This window comes from Bos indicus x Bos taurus, chromosome X, assembly GCF_003369695.1.
Source record: "Bos indicus x Bos taurus breed Angus x Brahman F1 hybrid chromosome X, Bos_hybrid_MaternalHap_v2.0, whole genome shotgun sequence".
Taxonomy (NCBI): Eukaryota; Metazoa; Chordata; class Mammalia; order Artiodactyla; family Bovidae; genus Bos; species Bos indicus x Bos taurus.
In genome coordinates this window covers 56,635,881-56,654,599 of record NC_040105.1, presented here as the reverse complement: position 1 = coordinate 56,654,599, position 18,719 = coordinate 56,635,881, and the positions used below count along the sequence as shown (strand labels likewise).

Genomic DNA, 18,719 nt, shown 5'->3' with positions numbered 1-18,719 from the left:
CATAAACTGACAGAGACCCACAAGTACTTCATATTCAAATCTTACAACATAGACCCTCAAAACTTCAGATGAAACCTTGGAGCACAGTTAATAAGTTTAGATACCTCTTAAACCCTGATCACAGACCTCCAGAACCTTGGAATACAGACCCCTAAAAGAGTTCAGAGACCTCACACCCTGAACAAGGATGTCTAAACAACTCAGACTAAACAAACAAACAAAACTAGGAACCTAGTACTTAAAAGATGAAGGACCTTACTCTTTGAATACAGAGCACAAATACCTCTGAAGCTTGGGATCCAGGATTAAATTTCAAAGACTTCACAGCTTGATCATAGGTCTTCAATTACCTCAGATTCAAACCTTACAATGCAGACCCTGAAAAAATTTCAGAGATCTTATACCTGAACACATACCAGCAGTTACCTCAGACTCAAACATCTGGACTGACCCTGAAAATTTTCAGAGAACATGAGCATATACCTCTGAGTATCTAAGACTGAAAACATAGAACATATGCCTTTAGAGAGATCAGAGACCTCATACCTTAAATATGCGCTTCCAAACACCTTGGGCAAAAACTTGGAACAAAGACCTTCAAACAATCCATGAACTTCATTTCCTGAACACAGACCCCCAATACCTTGGACCCAAATGTGGTACTGAGACCTTCTAAAACTGCAAAGCCCATACACCCTTTGAACTCAAGTCTCTTAATCCCTTAGACTAAAACCTTGGAACAGAAACTGGAAATCTCAGGGACCTCAAACTCTGAATACAGACCTCTAAATAACTCAAGCTGAATCCTTGAGACACAGATCCTCTAAAAGTACAGAGACCACAGGCCATGAATGCAGGCCTCCAAATACATGAAATGTAACTTTTGAAAATGGATCCCCATAGATTTCAGAGACCTCTCACCCTGGACACAGACCCACATTGACTTGAGATTCGAACCTTAAATCCTCAAAGACTTTACACTGTGAACACAAACCACTACTTTAAAGGCAAAACCTTGAGTCACAAACCTGAAAGAAGTTAGAGAGCTCACATCCTGAACACAGACCTCCAAAGCCCTCAGAATCAAACAGAGACTCTTAGAACAGAGACTCTCAAAGTTTCAGAGGCCCTGAATCCTGACTATGGATCCTCAAATAACTCCAAGTCAATTCACGTATCTACGAGCACCTTATTTTTGACAAAGGATCTAAGAATATACAATGGAGAAAAGACATCCTCTTCAATACGTGGTACTGGAAAAACTGGACAGGTACATATAAAAGAATGAAACTAGAACACTTCCTGACACCACACACAAAATAAACTCAAAATGGATTAAGGACTTAAATGTAAGGCCAGAAACTATAAAGCTCTTAGGGAACACATTGGAAGTACAGTCTTTGCCATAAATCACATCAAGATCCTCTATGACCCCACCTCTTAGAGTAATGGAAATCAAAACAAAAATAAACAAATGGGACTTAATTAAACTTAAAAACTTTTGCAAAGAAAACAATAAACAAGATGAAAAGACAACCCTCAGAATGGGAAAAAATAATTGCAAATGAAGCAACTGACAAAGGATTAATCTCTAAAATACGTAAGCAGCTCAATATCAGAAAAACAAACAGCCAAATCAATAAATGGGCAAAATATCTAAACAAACATTTCTTCAAATAAGATACACAGATGGCCAATAAACACATGAAAAGATGCTCAACATCGCTTATTATTAGAGAAATGCAAATCAAAACTACAATGAAGTATCACCTTATAACAATCAGAATGGCCATCATCAAAAATTACAGACAATAAATGCTGGAGAGAATATGAAGGAAAGGGAACCTTATTGCACTGTTGGTGGGAATGTGATACAGCCACTATGGAGAACAGTATGGAGATTCCTTAACAAACTAGGAATAAAACTGCCATATAACCTATGGATCCCACAACTGGGCATATACCCTGAGAAAACCACAATTCAAAATGGCATGTATACTTCAATGTAGACTGCAGCACTATTTACAATAGCTAGAACATGAAAGAAACCTAGATATCCGTAACAGACAAATGGATAAAGAAGTTGTGGTACACGAATAGCTAGAGCAATCTTGATAAAGAAAAACGGAGCTGGAGGAATCAGACTCTCTGTCTGCAGACTATCCTATAAAGCTACAGTCATCAAAACAATATGGTACTGGCACAAAAATAGGAATATGCATCAATGGAGCAGGATAGAAAACCCATAAATAAACCCATGCACCTATGGTCAATCAGTTTATTACAAAGGAGGCAAGACTATACAATGTAGAAAAGACAGTCTCTTCAACAAATTGTGCTGGGAAAACTGTACAGCTACTTGTAAAAAAATGAAATTAGATTATCCTTTAACACCATACACAAAATAAGCTCAAAATGGATTAAAGACCTAAATGTGAGACCAGACACTATAAAACCCCTAGAGGAAAAGGGAGGCAGAATACTCTCTGATGTAAATTGCAGCAATATCTTTTTTGATCCACCTCCCAGAATAATGGAAATAAAAACAAAAATAAATAAATGGAACCTACTTTAAAGTTTTTTGCACAGCAAAGGAAACAATAAACAAAACAAAAATGAAACCCACAGATTGGGAGAAAATATTTGCAAATGATGTGACTGACAAGGAATTAGTCTCCAAAATTTACAAACAGCTCAGAACACTTAACAGCATCAAAAAAAAAAAAAAAAAAAAAACACAACCCACTCAAAAAATGGGCAGAGGACCTAAACATTCCTCCAATTTCTCCAAAGACATACAGATGGTCAAGAGGCACATGAAATTATGTTCAACATCACTAATTATTAGATAAATGCAAACCAAAACCACAATGAGATATTAGCACACCAGCCAAAATGGCTATCATCAAAAAATCCACAAACAATAAATGCTGGAGAGGGTGTGGAGAGAACAGAACCCTTCTACACTGTTGGTGGGAATGTAAATTGGTAGAGCCACTATGGAGAACAGTATAAGGTTCCTTAAAAATCTAAAAACAGAGCTACCATATGACCCTGCAATCCAAATCCTGGGCATATACCTGGAGAAAAAATGATCTCAAAGGGTACATGCACCCCAATGTTCTTAGCAGCACTGTTTACAATAGCCAGGACATGGAAACAACCTAAATGTCCATTGACAGATGAATGGACAAAGAAGATGTGGTATATATATACAATGGAATAATATTCAGCCATAAAAAGGAATGAATTTGAGTCAGGTGTAGTGAGGTGGATGAAACTAGAGCCTGTTTTACAGAGTGAAGTAAGTTAGAAAGAAAAAACAAATATCATATATTAATACATATATGGAATCTAGAAAAATAGTACAGATGAACCTGTTTACCGAGAAGAAATGGAGACATAGACATAGAGAACAGACTTGTGGACACAACAGGTGAAGGAGAGGCTAGGACAGATTGTGAAAGTAGCATTGACATATATACAATATCATGTGCAAATTAGATAGCTCGTGGGAAGCTGCTGTACAACTCAGGGAGCCCAGCCTGGTGCTCTGGGATGACCTAGAAGGGTGGGATGAGAGAGGGGAGGCTCAAAAGGGAGAGGACTGATCCATGCTGATGCAAGCAGAGACCACTATAACATTGTAAAGCAATTATCCTCCAGTTAAAAAAGAAAACTCTGAGCCCAGATGGCATCACTGGAGAATTCTACCAAACATTTAAGGAATAAATAATACCAATTCTACACAAATGATTCCAAAATACTGAATAGGATACTTTTCCTATTCATCTCATTCTATAAAGCCAGAATTTCCTTGATTCCAAAACCAGCTAAAGATCTTAATAGGAAAGGAAATTATAGTTCAATAACCCTCATAATATAGACACAAAAATTCTAAAGAAGATTTCAACAAATTAAATCCAACAATATCTTCCATCATGACTAAATGGAATTTATCTCAGTAATGCAGGGCTGGCTCAACATTTGAAAAGAAACCAATGAAATTCACCATATTAACAAACTAAAAAAAAAAAAGACCCCTATGATTGTCTCAGTGCAGAATGCTTTTGCCCTAAGATCAGGAACAAGACAGGGATGTTCACTTTTACCACTTGTATTTGACATTGTACTCGAAGTTCTAGGTAGTGTAATCAGGCAAGATAAAGAGATAAAATGTATCCAGGTTGGAAATGAAGTAGTAAAACTGTCTATTCACAGATAACATGATCATTTTCATAGAAAGTGTGATTAAGTCTAATTAAAAATTACCCAAACCAGCAAGTGAGTCTAGTGAAGTTGCAGCAAACAATGTAAATAAATTAGTTGTATTTATATATACTAGCAACAATCAAAAATTGAAATAAAAACCAATTTACAAGAGCATAAAACATAAGAAATATATAGGGATACATCTGACAAAGTAAAAGATATGTATATTGAAAACTACAATATATTGCTGCTGAGAAAAATTAAGATCTATGCTAATGGAGATATATATTGTTCATGGGTCTGAAGACTCAAAATTGTTAACATGGCAATTTCCTTCAAATTGACCTATAAATTTAATGCCCTCCTAATCAAAGCCCAGCAGTTCTTTTTTTGTAGAAACTGACAAGCTGATTCTAGAATGTATATGGAAATGCAAAGGACCTAGATTGCAAGAATTATTGTAAAACTACATCACAGCAGTGTCGTATCAGTGTAGATCAATGTAACAGAGTCCAGAAATAAACCCCTACATATACAGACAACTGACTTTAGGCAAAGGCATAGAAGCAGGGGGATAAGAGCCAGCAAAGGCCAGGATGACCATACCCTTCCCAATTCATTGCCTGATTGCTGGCATATGTGCCTAAGAGGAAATTCCCTGGAGAGAAAGAAGACCAAAACCAGATGAGCTTTCTAGGCCAGATGAGAAGCCTGAACAGCATCAATAAAGACTGAAAGCACAACTACAAATTTGAAATCTGTTGGCACAGAAAGGTAAATTTGGAGGCTTCTGTATACGGAGGAGGGGGAAAGGGGCAACTCCTTTGGGTGATGGAGCTGCCAAGAACCTTCCTTTCTCACTACTGCTTCAGGTGAACCATCCAGATATGCCAACACTAAGTAATTACTATCTGAATATATGTGTGTGTGCAACAACTACTTGGGCACGAGTAGTATCTGAAGGGGTTTATAGACTGTTGGAATCAAAGTTCAAAATTATATACTTTATCATTGAGATTTACATGAATGCTCCTTTGCAATCAGGTAAACTACCTTTGTGTTTACCAGACATTGATTTAGAAAAATTCCCTCTCAGAGTATTTATATTCACAATCTACTTGTGCACTTATTGTGGTCTCCTATTGGTTAGGAACACCAAAGAAAAGATCCCCTTTTCATCTGTAGCCTGAATCTCCAGCCTCAGTGACCTCTGCAGTTGCCAAGCATGTCATGGCCTGCCAGCTTCCATGACTTAGCTCATGATGTTCCTTCTGGGAGTTTTGCACCTCACACACATGGGTACTGACACCACTTGCACTTACACTTGTGCATGGTGGTCACGGGGTTGCTAAGCTTCTCCTTGAGCTAAGGGATTCAATGGAACCAGCAGATGTATAAGTCAGAGATGTAAAGAAACAAGGAAAGGCAAGAGGAGCAGCAGAAAGACAGGTTTACTGCCTGGAATACCTTGCCAAGGGTGTGATGCTGGACATGTTAAAAATACTCTCAAGCCCCTATTCCTTATGTAGGATTTTTTCCTAAAGAAATCATTAAGGAAGTGGGTGGGGTAAGGATGTTTGTACGGATGATAATCTAGAATGAATGTGTGAGACATACATATAGAACTATATGAACTAAAATGGCAAAAGAAGTTTTTAATGAATGCTTGAGTTATAAGGTTGATTCTTAATTCTCCTCTTTCTGATTTTATGGACTTTTTTTTACAAGCATAAATTATTTTAATAATATTGTTAAATCTTATTACTTATAAAAATACAAATTCAGATACTAGCATCCATCAAAACAGCCGGAAAAAACACTAATATTATACACAACAATTGCAAGGGTAGAAGAAAACAGGGTTTTGTATATGCAAGCTGGAGTATAAATGGCTTCTCATTTCTTTGAGTCATTTAGCAATACATACTAAAAACCTTTGAATGCTTACTTTCCTTTCATCCAGCAATTCAATTTACAGAAATATATCGTAAGAAAATATGAGAAAAGTGTGCTACAGCACAAGTGTGTTACAGTACAAGTTCATTCCAAAACAACACTAAAAAGAACATGAACAAATCAATATAAACACATACACACAGATATAATCACATGTCTGCTTAAAACAACCATAGGCTGCTAGAGTGTTCTACAGATCTATTTTGTACTATTTAACTTTCATTAATGGATATCATTCTATATCAATACCTGTTAATTTATCTAATTCTTCAACTTTCATGGTCTAGTTTTACTGCAATACATAAGGGCAAGTACATCACTGAACACATAGGCACTTTCGAATTTTCACTTTTGCAATTATTATGTATTTACTGCAGTCTACTTGGCCGGATATACCTTTAGGATGAGTTCCAAAAGGCAGATTTCTGGCAAAGGGTGCTTAGAGCACTACTAATTGAGAGACACTGAGAGTATTAGGAGTTTCTCATGAACCTCTAAACCTGCTCCCTCCCCACCATCTAAAATAGGATGGGGATGGGTTGCACGAACTGTTGGGGCTCAACAGACATCCTATAATACACCCCAGCTGCACCCTCTATTGTTCTCTCTCTCCAAGGCTGGCTGTTGGGATTTCCGCCAACTTCGGGTGAGGTAATGGTTGTTGGTAGTAATGCCCCCAGGTCTGGCCTACCCCTAGACCCACAGGGCTGGTACCCTAGGACAGAAGGCCAGAGTACTCCCTACCACCATAACCTCACTCTGGAGCACACACCTGTAGTCGGCATGTAACCCTGAATCTTTCCCTTCTCCAGGTATTGGAAATGGGTGGGGTCATCATTCTACCCACTGCATAGCCACAGCTGCCACCTCACCACAGCCTTGTGTCTGTGCGTTCTGTTCACAGTGGCCCAGGTAGCATTTCCCACATTTCTCCAATTCAGTTTCTGGACAGTCTGCAGATTGCTAATCTTTGACCCATGCACCACCTGGGCCTTGAACTTGACACCTGCTCCACTTCACACTGGGTGCAGTTGCCAGTTCCCATTCTTGATAATCATCTCTGACTGTAGCAAATGGATGAATAAAGGGTCTTTTCCCCCCTCTGCTAACCTGAGGAAGGGCTTCCTTGGTGGCTCAGATGGTAAAGAATCTGCCTGCAATGCAGGAGACCCAGGTTCGATCCCTGAGTCAGGAAGATCCCCTGGAGAAGGGAATGGCAACCCATTCCAGTATTCTTGCCTGGAGAATCCCATGGAGAGAGGAGCCTGGCAGGCTACAGTCCATGGGGTCGCAAAGAGTTGGACATGACTGAGCAACTAACACTTTCACTTTCAACATGAGGAAGGGGAGTGTGGAGGGACAGGAGGGGATGCCTTGTGGCTCCCCTCAGTGCCCCCAGAAACACAATTACTGTGAGGTTGGGTGACTTTATACTGGGATTTAAATAATGACAAAGATCGTGGGACTGGCCAATTCTTCATGACTGAATTATTTGTAAGGAGCAGGTATCACCTGTGTCATAGAACAAAATCAAATCATATCTACAGTCATCACAGGGATACAAACAAGGGCTTGGGAGTGCCCGACTGTCCTTGGTGAGAGTACTTGCTCTGCACTAATACTGCTTGAGGATGAGGTTACCCAGGAAAGCTTGCAGCACTGGGCGAGTCAGCGTTTCTTTTTCAGTTCAGCCTCCAAGCTCTCACACAGAAATGGCCCCAGCTTTCCTCTAACTACTTTGCAGTGTCGTGGACAAACTTGATCCTACTCAGAGAAGATAGCTGCTGCATATAGGCAAAATCCCAAGGTTAGGAAGCTGGGCTGCAGATAGCCTTTCACGGAGATAAGAAAAGACTAAGAGTCAATGAAAGCACTTTGCATGAGGAGAAACTTAAGACTGAGGTCAGCACCCACAGTTTATGCTGATTAAAGAATGTGAGAACTCAGTGCTTTTTAATGAATTTTTATTTCATACACATAAAAATCTGAGTTATAGAAGTAGCTCCTGCATGTGTGTGCGCTTAGTTGCTCAGTTGTATCTGACTCTTTGTGACCCTATGGACTGTAGCCCGCCAGGCTCCTCCGTCCATGGGATTCTTCAGGCAAGAACATTGGAGTGGGTTGCCATGCCCTCCTCCAGGGGATCTTCCCAACCCAAGGATGGAACCCTCGTCTCCTTTGTCTCCTGCATTGCAGGTGGATTCTTTACCTGCTGAGCCATTGGGGAAGCCCCTGAAATAGCTCCTGATTAGATATTAAAACTGATGATCTCTAATTGGTGAGATTAAGGAAGAATCATATATTTATACTTGGCTCTAAATAAACTATATCTTATTTGTATGAGAAGATGAGGGAGAGGGAGGGAGAAAGGGTGGGATGTGGTAATTATATTTTTGCCACAGGGGATCTTTCTAATTTTCAAAGAATATGTGCTTCTCTAAAGGTAATCTGTAGGGCCCAGGAACTGTCCTGGACATACAAGTACAGAAAAGTTTTTTTTTTTTTTTTTTTTTTTTTTGTGGAGGGAGGAGGGGTGGGGAAAGGCAGGGAAAATTCCTTCCTGTCCTGTAGGTACTCATCTACCTTTGTTCACCCAAAGCAGGAGCAGTGGGCTGCTGTCCTCCTCCCTCCCCTCACCCCACCTCTTCCCTGAGAGGAGAGGACCAGACCACCTAAGTGATGTTGAAATCCACCCAGGTGCACCAGGCACAGAAGACCTACAACCCTGAGGGCTGAATTTTATCTGCTGGGTTACCCTTGGAGAACCAGATGTCTTTGGAGCCCTGGAAACTGTTGACTTCAGAAAAACAAAGAATATTTACTGTCTGAGAGGAGAGTTGGTGGTGATAGTGCTGGTAAACTTCTCCAAAGCCTCCCACTTCTACTGGGATCAAGTTGCACACACACAATGCTACATAACTGGCTGTTTCTAGTTAATAACAATGCAAGCAGCACCTCTATGACAGCAAACGTTTAGTATTCGTTTTGATGGGCAGCCATATCTCAAATGTGCCTCAGTTTACTGATATATCAAATCTGTGACCATGCTTTTACAAATTAAGCTGCTTTGGAAGTCCCATGTATCTAGGTCTTTGTTCACATGCAAGGTAGTTACCTTAACACAAAATTCCAGAACAGAAATGTTGGGTCATTGGACCGTTTAAGGCTTCAGTTTTATTTGGATTTATCAACCCTTTTCTTACATTTTCTGGATCCCTCTCATGCTTAAAAATGCCTTTGTGCTCTTTCAGATCCTAAAAGCTTTCACATACCTCTGGGGAGACTAAAGACTCTCTTGAGGGCCACTGAACAGCTGCACTGAGAGATTTTGGAACGTTCAGTCAGCGTTGGGAATGTTCTAGACAGACAAGGACGGAAAGATTTTTGGTGTGGAGAAGAAAAAGAAAAACCCCTTTTGGGACTGGGAGGTAACACTCTTTCAGGTGGGGCGGAGCCTCTACCTGGTCAGAGAGGGCTGTAACCATGGCCCACGTGACATACACATTACTACTGCACCGGCTCGTGGGAGTTACCTTGCACACTTCCGAGGCTTGGGCTTGGCAGGTGGAGTTGACTCTGCAGAGGTCCTGTTTCGGCGGCAACGAAAGGTAGGTAGATTTTCATTCCCTTTCTGATTCTCCACCAGGTCCTCTGCTATGTCACAGTTGGTTTGTGAACAGATGTTAATGAGTGAGTGTGAGCAAGGGGGATTTGGGTGGGTGGGTGCAGAGCAGTACTTGGCTTCCCAGGAGGAAGATCCTCGGGGGTCATCATTTTTCTCTTTACCAGGCATCACGGCTATGGCCCTTTGCAGTGGGGCAGAGCAAGGGAGAACGGTGGGCCACAGAGGGGAGAGGGGCAGTTGAAAGTAAAGCAAGTCTTGGGGGCATTACTTGAGATATCTGAGCCCTGGGAGCACCAGAACTGGCAACAGAACACATATCTGGGACTCATCCTTTTGGAGAAGGGGGAACCAGCCCACGCAGCTCATGGGAGACAGAGTGTGCATGCCCAGGGTTGCGTGCCTTCCCCTCGGCCCTTGCGGTGAAGCATGTGTAACGTGGTCTGGGTGCCGAGCTTGAGGGTCATATTTTAGCATCTGGATTCTTTCTACCTGGCTGAGACTGACCAGGTAGGTCCACAGATCAGTCCTATCTGGAGTTTAAGTGTGTGTGCATGTGAGGGGGAGCCAGCGGGCTTTAAACTGGTCAGGCGGTGTGGTCTTTAGCTTCTTGAGGAGGAAGGTCCTCGAGGTCATCGTCTTTCTTCTCACAAGTGTTGCGGCCACCATAGCTCTTGTCCTAGTGGTGGGGGAGTGGGGTGGAGGAATGGGGTGGGGGAGGGGTGGTGGTGGGTGGGAATGGGGGATGGGGGCAGGGAGGAGGAGGGGGATGGGCGGCAGAGGGCAGGTGGTCAGATGAACATGGGGTGAGTCATGGGGCCGTTATTTGCTGTATTTGGGTCCTGGAGGCACCGGAACTGCTGACAGAGCACGCATCCTGGAGTCTTGGGCGGGGCGGGGCGGGGCGGGGCGGGGCGGGGCAATGGTGTAACCCACGTGGCTCACGGGATAGACTGCCCATGCACAGGGTTGCTCACCTTCCAGTTGGCTGTTGGCGTGAAGTGTGTGCAAAGCGTTCTGAGTGCCGAGCTCTGAGGGTCGCGCCTTAGTGTCTGGGTTCTTTCTACCTGGTTGAGACTCACCAGGTAGGTCCACAGATCTGTCCTGTCTGGAATTTAAGTGTGCGTGAGTGTGAGAGGGAGCCACTGGGCTTTGGGCGGGTTGGGCGGTGCGATCTGTGGCCTCTGTGGAGGAAGGCCCTTAAGTCGTCATCTTTCACCTTACAGGTGTCGTTGCCACCATACCTCTTGTCCTGGTGGCAGGAGAGAGAGGGCGGTGCACAGAGGAGGGTAGGGGGTCAGATGAAGGGTCGAGTCTTGAGGGTGCTATATGAAGTACCTGGATCCTGGAGGCCCTGGAACTGACGACAGCGCAGAATCCAGAGTCAGAAATGGGGAGCTGGACGTGGCCGTATATTACAAAATCTCTCCATATTCAAGGGTTAGAGAGTGAGATCGAATTTCTTTAGTAAGGTCATGCCTTTTTTTTTAATATCAAGTACTTGAAGGTCCTTTATCTGCCAAATTGGCTGTGAGAAACAAAGGGGTTTGCAGACAGTCTTATTTGATGTTATTAATAATGTTATATTGTAACAAAAAAGAATTTCCAACCAGCTTGGTGATAGTCCAGTATAGTCTTTTAAAATTAACTACATTCTCTAGTTCACCGTTTTCTACTTTCAGTGTGAAATATGAGTGCACGAGTAAGATCAAGATCTAGAGGAAGGGGAGATGGTCAAGAGTCTTCTGATACTGCTGAAACTATGGCTGTAAGTGCTTTAATATCTTATTTCCATTAGCAGAAATTAATAAAAGAAAAATTTTAAAGTTGAACCAATATAGATGTGTTGTACAAAGGGCTATCTTGCTGAGAATAGTTGAGTGATGAATCTCATGACTGAGATATTGAGCAAGGAGACTTATGTTCTGGTATTGCCTGGATATGTATATTGATATGAGCCTGGAAATTGTCCCTATGACTTCTCTATTGTGGTTATTAATAAATAACACACAGTCCAGAAAAGATGAAGATGGTTTCCAGAATTACTGGTCCTTGTAGATAACTCCTTTCTTAGAGTATTTTCTCTATAGGAAGAGTAATTTTGTTATGAATACTTACATAGAAACAGAAAAACCTCTTCAGATTGTTGATAAGTTACCTCCATGTAGCATGTGTATTTGTGTTTTCTCTTGCCATAGTATTAATAACAATACTTTTTATTTGCCCCTACTCTCCCCACAAGGCCCGGAAGCTAGGTGGCAAAAAATCTCAACGCAAGGAACCACCAGCTAAGAATGTAGACATGGAACCTGGACAAGAGAAGGAAGGAGGACCGTCTGTGGTTCAAGGTAAAGAGGGGATGGAGGGACAATTTGTATTTCATTTATGATGTTTTACTAGTGACAGGTATAAAGGGTTCCCTGAAAATTGGCTGGAAACCTGTTTGGTAAGGAAAAGATACATTTTTCAGCTGACTGAAGTCCCTCTCTGTAAGTTTTCCCTCCTTCAGCATTGTACTCACCTATGTTTTAATTTGGCATGCTTGGAAAATGCGTTTCTTGCCAAGGCCCTAAATTGGCAAATCAAAGGAAGCAACAATAAATTTTGACAAAATTATACCCTATTTTACTAAACTTGATCTTTTTGGAATGTTGTTTTCAGGGCTTCTGAAGTCATTGAATCAAAAGTTTAAGCAAAACTAGATATATTTTGGTTAGCTCTTAGATTGTAATTCAAATTTATAATGCAGAGAAATAAAAAATGTGAAACCCTATTGTAGTTGCTGTTAAAAGTCTTCAATATTTTTGTCTTCCTGAACCGTAATCTAGTGGTCATATTTTTTTTAACTTTTTACTTAGAAAAGTTTTAAAAAGTACAGAAAAGTTGTAAGAAGGCACAGTGTACTTCTGTATCCTCTTTACCTTAATTCAGCAGTTGCTAATATTTTGCCATATATAATCCCTGCTTTAGGTATTAGTATACATATTATTATTGCCAAACCATTTTAAGTGTTAACTTCAAATACAGCTCTTTACTCTCTAAGTAATTCAGTAAGTATCTCCTAAAAACAGGGATATTCTCCTACATAACCCAATACAGGGATCAAATACAGGAATTTAACATTGAGAAAAAAATATGTATTCAGTTGGCCTAGTAATAACCAGTTTTTCAGTTGGCCTAGTCATGTTCTTTATAGCATTATTTTTTTCCTGCCCAAGACTACCCATTGCATTTAGTTGTCATCTCTCTTTGTACTCCTTTAACCTGGAAGCATACCTCAGTGTTTGTCTTTCATGATTAACATCTTTTGGAGGCCAAAACCAGTTGTTTTCATAAAATGTTCTTCAGTTTGGGTTTGTCTTATTTTTAAAGACTTCCCCCCCCCCCACTCATTTATGAGGCCTTCTTGGTGGCAGGTAATAACCTGGGTGCTGAGGATATAAATACAAATAAGAATGATTTCTGCCTTGAGTTCACAATCTTGTCAGAGAAATTCATGTAAACAGTAGCTGATCTAATGAGTGCAATAATAGATGTGTGTATAGGTTACAAAGAAGACAACTAAGTTTGTTTTAAACAGTTTTAGAAAAAAGATTCATAGAAGAGGTAATATATGAAAAATACAACTTCACTTTATAGCAAAAAACTTTAGTGCTCATTACATTTTTATGTATCACATTTAGGGCAATGCTAACCTCTAGTGCTTTATTTAATAGCGTTAATTTATAGTTTGCCACTTATAGTAATTACTCTCTATTTATATCAGAACCTGAATTGGAAGGTTCCCGCCAGGAACTGGATGTGGAAAAGGTTGAGGGTGAGCTTGGAGATGGCCCTGATGGGAAAGGGAAGATTCCACCTAATGTAGTGCCTGCTAAAATTCCGGAAGGAGGTATATTATCTATTAAGAATGCAAGTTGTGGAGTGGTTGTTTTCTGCACTATTATTATACTTTAATAACAAATTGTACATATAGGGATTATTTGAAAAGTAGTTCAGACACAAAACACTGTATGAGGAAAAAAATGAATTGTCAGGTCCATGTTGTTGAATTATAAAACATGAAAGAAAGTATTATTACTTTGGAGTGGAAGTCCTTTTAAACCCAAGGTAAGTTATCAAATACTTCTTTTTTTTTTAAAGTACGTAAATTAACATACTCCAGTGCTAATTGGATATCTAGGCAATACAATAGTATATTTTTTAAAATTTTCCAGATCTTTCTCAAAAATTATTGTCTTTTAAATGCCAAAAAATATAGATGTGTATGTTTCTGCTTTTCTAGGTTGGTTTGCTGTTTTTTTTTTTTTTTTTAATTGTGAACCTTGCTGAGAAATGGTAGTATTTTCCTTCCTATTTTAATGTCATCTGTAATGGCCATGGCTTAAAACTAGTATGACTGTGTAATTTTTATCATCCAAACTGGGGTACCCTTGAGAGTTAAAGGGAATGCTATGACTACTTACTCCAGGACAACAGGTGTGAATGGAACAAAATGCCACCTTACTTTATATAGGCCATATAATGGTTGAGCTAAGTCAAGAAAATACTTTCATATGAAAGAGACCAACCAAATGGAATGCTATTCTTTGCCTTCTCTTTGAAAAGTTCCAAGTATGACATTATTATTTTAACACACACACACACACACACACACACACATATATATAGTTAGAAGGATACATGAAGTAAATGTATTTGAATAACAATGGGTTTGCTTGATTGTTTTACTTCTTGAAGTTTTTGGTTAATTTTATTTTAACTGAAATCACTGGCAGTTTTTGCTCGTTCCTTAAATTATCTTTAAATAGGCTAGTAGGATTTAATCTGTTCTGGGCTTGATTAATCTGTTTCTTCACACCACCAAAAAGAATGATGCATTAAAAAAAATTAGTGCTCATATGCCTGAAAATGTTCATTAGCATGGAAGCATGTGCAGTAGTCAGGGTTCTGGTTTTCGTTTCATCTTATAAAACCCAAACTGTAATGTCTTGTGTGCCTTTTTTATTATCTAAGTAAAGTTCTAAGTAACTTACCACTGTTACATTTATGTTTTAGGTGATGGACAGTGAGAAATTAAAAAGAAGACAAACTGAAGCCATAAATACTGTTATGTTGATTATTTGGCTTGATCAGTTCTCTCAATAAAAATCTGCAGCTTCTTTGAAAAATCATGCATGTCTTTGGTCCAGTCTGTTCCTAGGAAGTTGATACTGTTGTAAGTGGTATCTCAAAAGATTCTTCATGTTATGTTTAGAGCTGGTCTGTAGAAGTGCTGTTTATTGTGTGTGTGTGTGTGTGTGTGTGTGTGTGTGTGTATGTGTGTGTGTGTAATGATTTTGTATCTGGCAACTTTGCTAAACTTATATTAATAGTTTATGTCTACTTTCTTTTGGATTTTCTACATACCCAATCATACTCTATACAGTTTTGTTTCTTCCTTTTGAATCTTTCTACCTTTTATTTCTTGTCCTTACCTTATGACACTGGCTGAACCCTTCGAGTATAGTGTTGAATAGAAACGATGATAGTGGACATCTTTGTCATATGCCTGACCTCAAAGGGAAAATTTTCAATGTTTTACTATGATGTATGCTACAGGTTTTTTAAATTAGATCTCTATTAGATCGAAGTTCCTGTTTACTCCTAGTTTTCTAAGAGTACTTACCATGGATATCTGTTGAATTTTATCACACACTCATTCTGCATCTATTAAGGTGATCCACTAATCTGTTAACGTGGCATTCCTGGAAAACAGTTTGCATCATGATACAGTGACCCTTTTCTGTATTGTTGGATTCCTTTTCCTAATGTTTTGTTCAGGATTTTTGCATCTTTATGAGTTAAATTAGTCTGTAATTTTTTTAATATACTCTCCATACTGGGTTTTGATATCAAGAGCTATTCTGGTTTTATAAACTGAGTTAATATAAATAGCCTCTTTTTCTGTTTGCTGGTAGAATTCATCTAACATTGGAAATATTTCTTAAATGTTTGATAGAATTTGTCAGTGAGGCCATTTGGGCCTGGAGTTCTCTTTTTAGGAAAGTTTTAATGATTCAGTATCTTGGTTTCTATTCTTAAGTCAGTTTGGGTAAGTTTTATTTTTATAGGACTTTGGCTATGTTATCTAAATTTTCATTAAAAAAAGTTGTTCGTAATAGCCTCCTATTCTCCTCCTAATGTCTGCAGAATCTGCAGTGACACTGCCATTTTCATTCTTGGTACTGATAAATTGTGCCTTCTCTCTTGCATTTTTATCAGCCTCAACAAGGGTTAACTGATACTTTTGACTAGTCTTTTCAAAATAAAACCAACTTTTGGCTATACTGATTCTATCCTGTTTCACTTTTCACCTTTATTATTTCTTCTTTCTCTATTTGCTCTTCTTTTTCTAACTGCTGGAGATGTTTAGCTTATTAATTTTCAGCCTTTTAAGCATATACTTTAAAATTATAATTTTCTCTTTAAATAGGTCTTTAGTTACTCAACTTAAAATGTTCTAATTTTATTTCTGACTTCTTTGGATTTTGGATTACTTTTAAGTGTTAACTTTAAACATTTGAACACTTTCTTTTTGTTACATAGTGCAAATAACTGATACAACTGTTTCGAAGAGACACAGCTAAAACACAAGAATTCAGAAAAGTTAAAAAAAAAGAATTCAGAAAAGTTGAAAGTAAAAGGATGGACAAATGATAACTCTACACAAAATAACTAAAAATAGGCTTTAAGATAAACAGGCATTACTAAAAATAAAGGACACTTCATGTAGAAAAATTGAATTTATTGGAAAGCTTAACAACAGTTTTAAATATGAATCTAATAGCATGGCTTCAAAATATAATAGATTGGCAGAGCCAACAAGGAGAAATCAGTAAGGCTATATAAGATTTATACATAATTTGTTGTTGTTCAGTTGCTCCATCATGTCCCACTCTTTGCAACCCCATGGACTACAGCATGCCAGGCTCCTGCACTACCTCCTGGAGTTTGCTCAGATTCATGTCCATTGAGTTGATGATGTCATCCAATCATCTCATCCTCTGTTTCCCCCTTCTTCTCCTGCCCTCAGTCTTTCCCAGAATCAGGGTCTTTTCCAATGGCATCAGGTGGCCAAATTATTGGAGCTTCGGTTTCAGCATCAGTCCTTCCAATGGAAATCCAGGGTTGACTTCCTTCAGGATTGACTGGTTTGATCTCCTTGCTGTCCAAGGGACTCTCAAGAGTCTTCTCCAGCACCACAGTTCAAAAGCACCAATTCTTTGGTGCTCCTTCTTTAGGTCCAATCCTCACATCCACACATGACTACTGGAAAAACCATAGCTTTGACTATACGGACCTTTGTTGGTAAAGTGATGTCTGCTTTTTAATATGCTGTCTAGGTTGGTCATAGCTTTTCTTCCAGGGAGCAAGCATCTTTTAATTTCATGGCTGCAGTTACTGTCCACAGTGATTTTGGAACCCAAGAAAATAAAGTCTGTTACATGTTGTACATTATAATTAACAGATTTTATCTGACAGAAAACTCAGTATTCAACAACATATTCAATACATTCAATACATGCAATTATTTATAAGAGGACATACACTGCTTTTCATTTCTTTGAAATTTGTTGAGATGTATTTTATGACCCAGCATGTGGTCAGTTTTTGTAAAAAAGTCCATACATGCTTGAATTCATTGTTGAATATTCATTGTCGAACATGAGTGGTGTACTCTGCCTAACTTCATATTCCTATTCTTGACTTACACTTCACAAGATTATTGTGCTGTGGTCCCCTTACCCTGATAAGGCGAGGAACCTTTGGGCAATGGCTTCAGTCTTGCTGCTTTCTAACTCTCCACTTGGCCTGTAGGAAACTAGTTCATTCTTGCCATAGCTGCAGAGTGGTAGTAGAGCATGTTCCTAGACTGTGGTTTCTTTTCTCTCAGCTGTCACTGGCAGCTCTGCAAGCCATTCTCTAAAACCACTAGGCAAAGACTAGGCTCCTGTTTCCAGGGGAAATATTTCAAGCTCTAAAAACTTGGTCATCACATTTCATTCTGGTTGTGGCATTAGAATGGGTCTCTGGTTTTCTACAGCTCAGTGAACATACAGATGGTGAGATGCCAGTCTTCCTTTCTAAATATGTTTCAAATGTCTTTGAGTGGATTGTTTAGCTCCCAATTCATTTGGTTTCAAATGGGGTGGGTAACTTACCCTCTCTCTAACTTAGTGCAGAGAGGATTTCTTTCACATTGGCCCTCACTGAGTTGACAACTCACAATTTAGGTACATACACATCCCTGTTTAAGGAGTTTTCTTTCTTCTTCTTTTTTTTTTTGGTTGTACCATGTGGCATATGAGATCTTAGTTCCCTGACGAGGGATTGAACCTGCCCCCTGTGCAATGGAAGCGTGGAGTTTTAACCACTGGACAGACCTCCAGGGAAGTCCCTGAGGAGTTTTCAAACTTACACTAATCTTGTTTTTATGTAGACCAGTTAGCCTAGCAGGATGAGAAAATGTATCAGTATTATCCCTTGCTCTTTAAAATGTTGTGTTAATTGCTTATTGTCCTGTTGTCAGTAGACATTTGGATATAATAAATTTAGTAAATTTGGGATTCAGAATATAGATAACATTTGAAGCCATGAATCCACAGAACTCACCTGGGTAGAGATTACATAGAAGAGAGCTAGAGGCAGAGCCCTGGAGCACTCTACAAAAGGTAGAACCTAAAAAAGATAAGAAAAAATGGCTGCCAGAGAGGAAGGAACTAGGTGAAGTATCAAAATCTTAAGGAAATAATAAGTGGTCGGCAATTTAAAATACTGCTGAGAGGTCACACAAGAAGGGTAAAAAGGAATTTACTGTTAGTTTGGCAAGACATGACACCAGAAACCTTGATAAGAGCCATTTTAGTGGGAGTTATGATAGAGAGGA

General features: G+C 39.3%; 1 protein-coding gene across 2 annotated transcripts; it reads left to right on the top strand.

Moving 5' to 3' along the window:
* The first annotated feature begins 9,669 nt into the window (after window positions 1–9,669).
* Window positions 9,670–14,964, top strand: LOC113887726 (P antigen family member 4-like). Of its 2 annotated transcripts, none has more exons than XM_027534912.1 (5): window positions 9,670–9,776; window positions 11,473–11,558; window positions 12,033–12,138; window positions 13,557–13,682; window positions 14,849–14,964. In XM_027534912.1, exons 2-5 carry the CDS (start codon window positions 11,481–11,483, stop codon window positions 14,860–14,862), a joined length of 324 nt encoding a protein of 107 aa, XP_027390713.1. In that variant the 5' UTR covers window positions 9,670–9,776; window positions 11,473–11,480; the 3' UTR covers window positions 14,863–14,964. The 2 variants fall into 2 exon arrangements, with proteins under 2 accessions (XP_027390713.1, XP_027390715.1); XM_027534914.1 differs by lacking the exon at window positions 9,670–9,776 and adding an exon at window positions 10,768–10,875.
* The last annotated feature ends 3,755 nt before the right edge of the window (window positions 14,965–18,719 follow it).

What these genes read in the sequence shown, in the direction of transcription:
- LOC113887726 (XM_027534912.1), top strand. Translation starts at nt 11,481, where the DNA reads ATGAGTGCACGAGTAAGATCAAGATCTAGAGGAAGGGGAGATGGTCAA. An exon ending in ATACTGCTGAAACTATGGCT is followed by an intron (nt 11,559 to 12,032) that starts GTAAGTGCTTTA and finishes TCTCCCCACAAG; the next exon opens with GCCCGGAAGCTAGGTGGCAA. An exon ending in AGGACCGTCTGTGGTTCAAG is followed by an intron (nt 12,139 to 13,556) that starts GTAAAGAGGGGA and finishes TATTTATATCAG; the next exon opens with AACCTGAATTGGAAGGTTCC.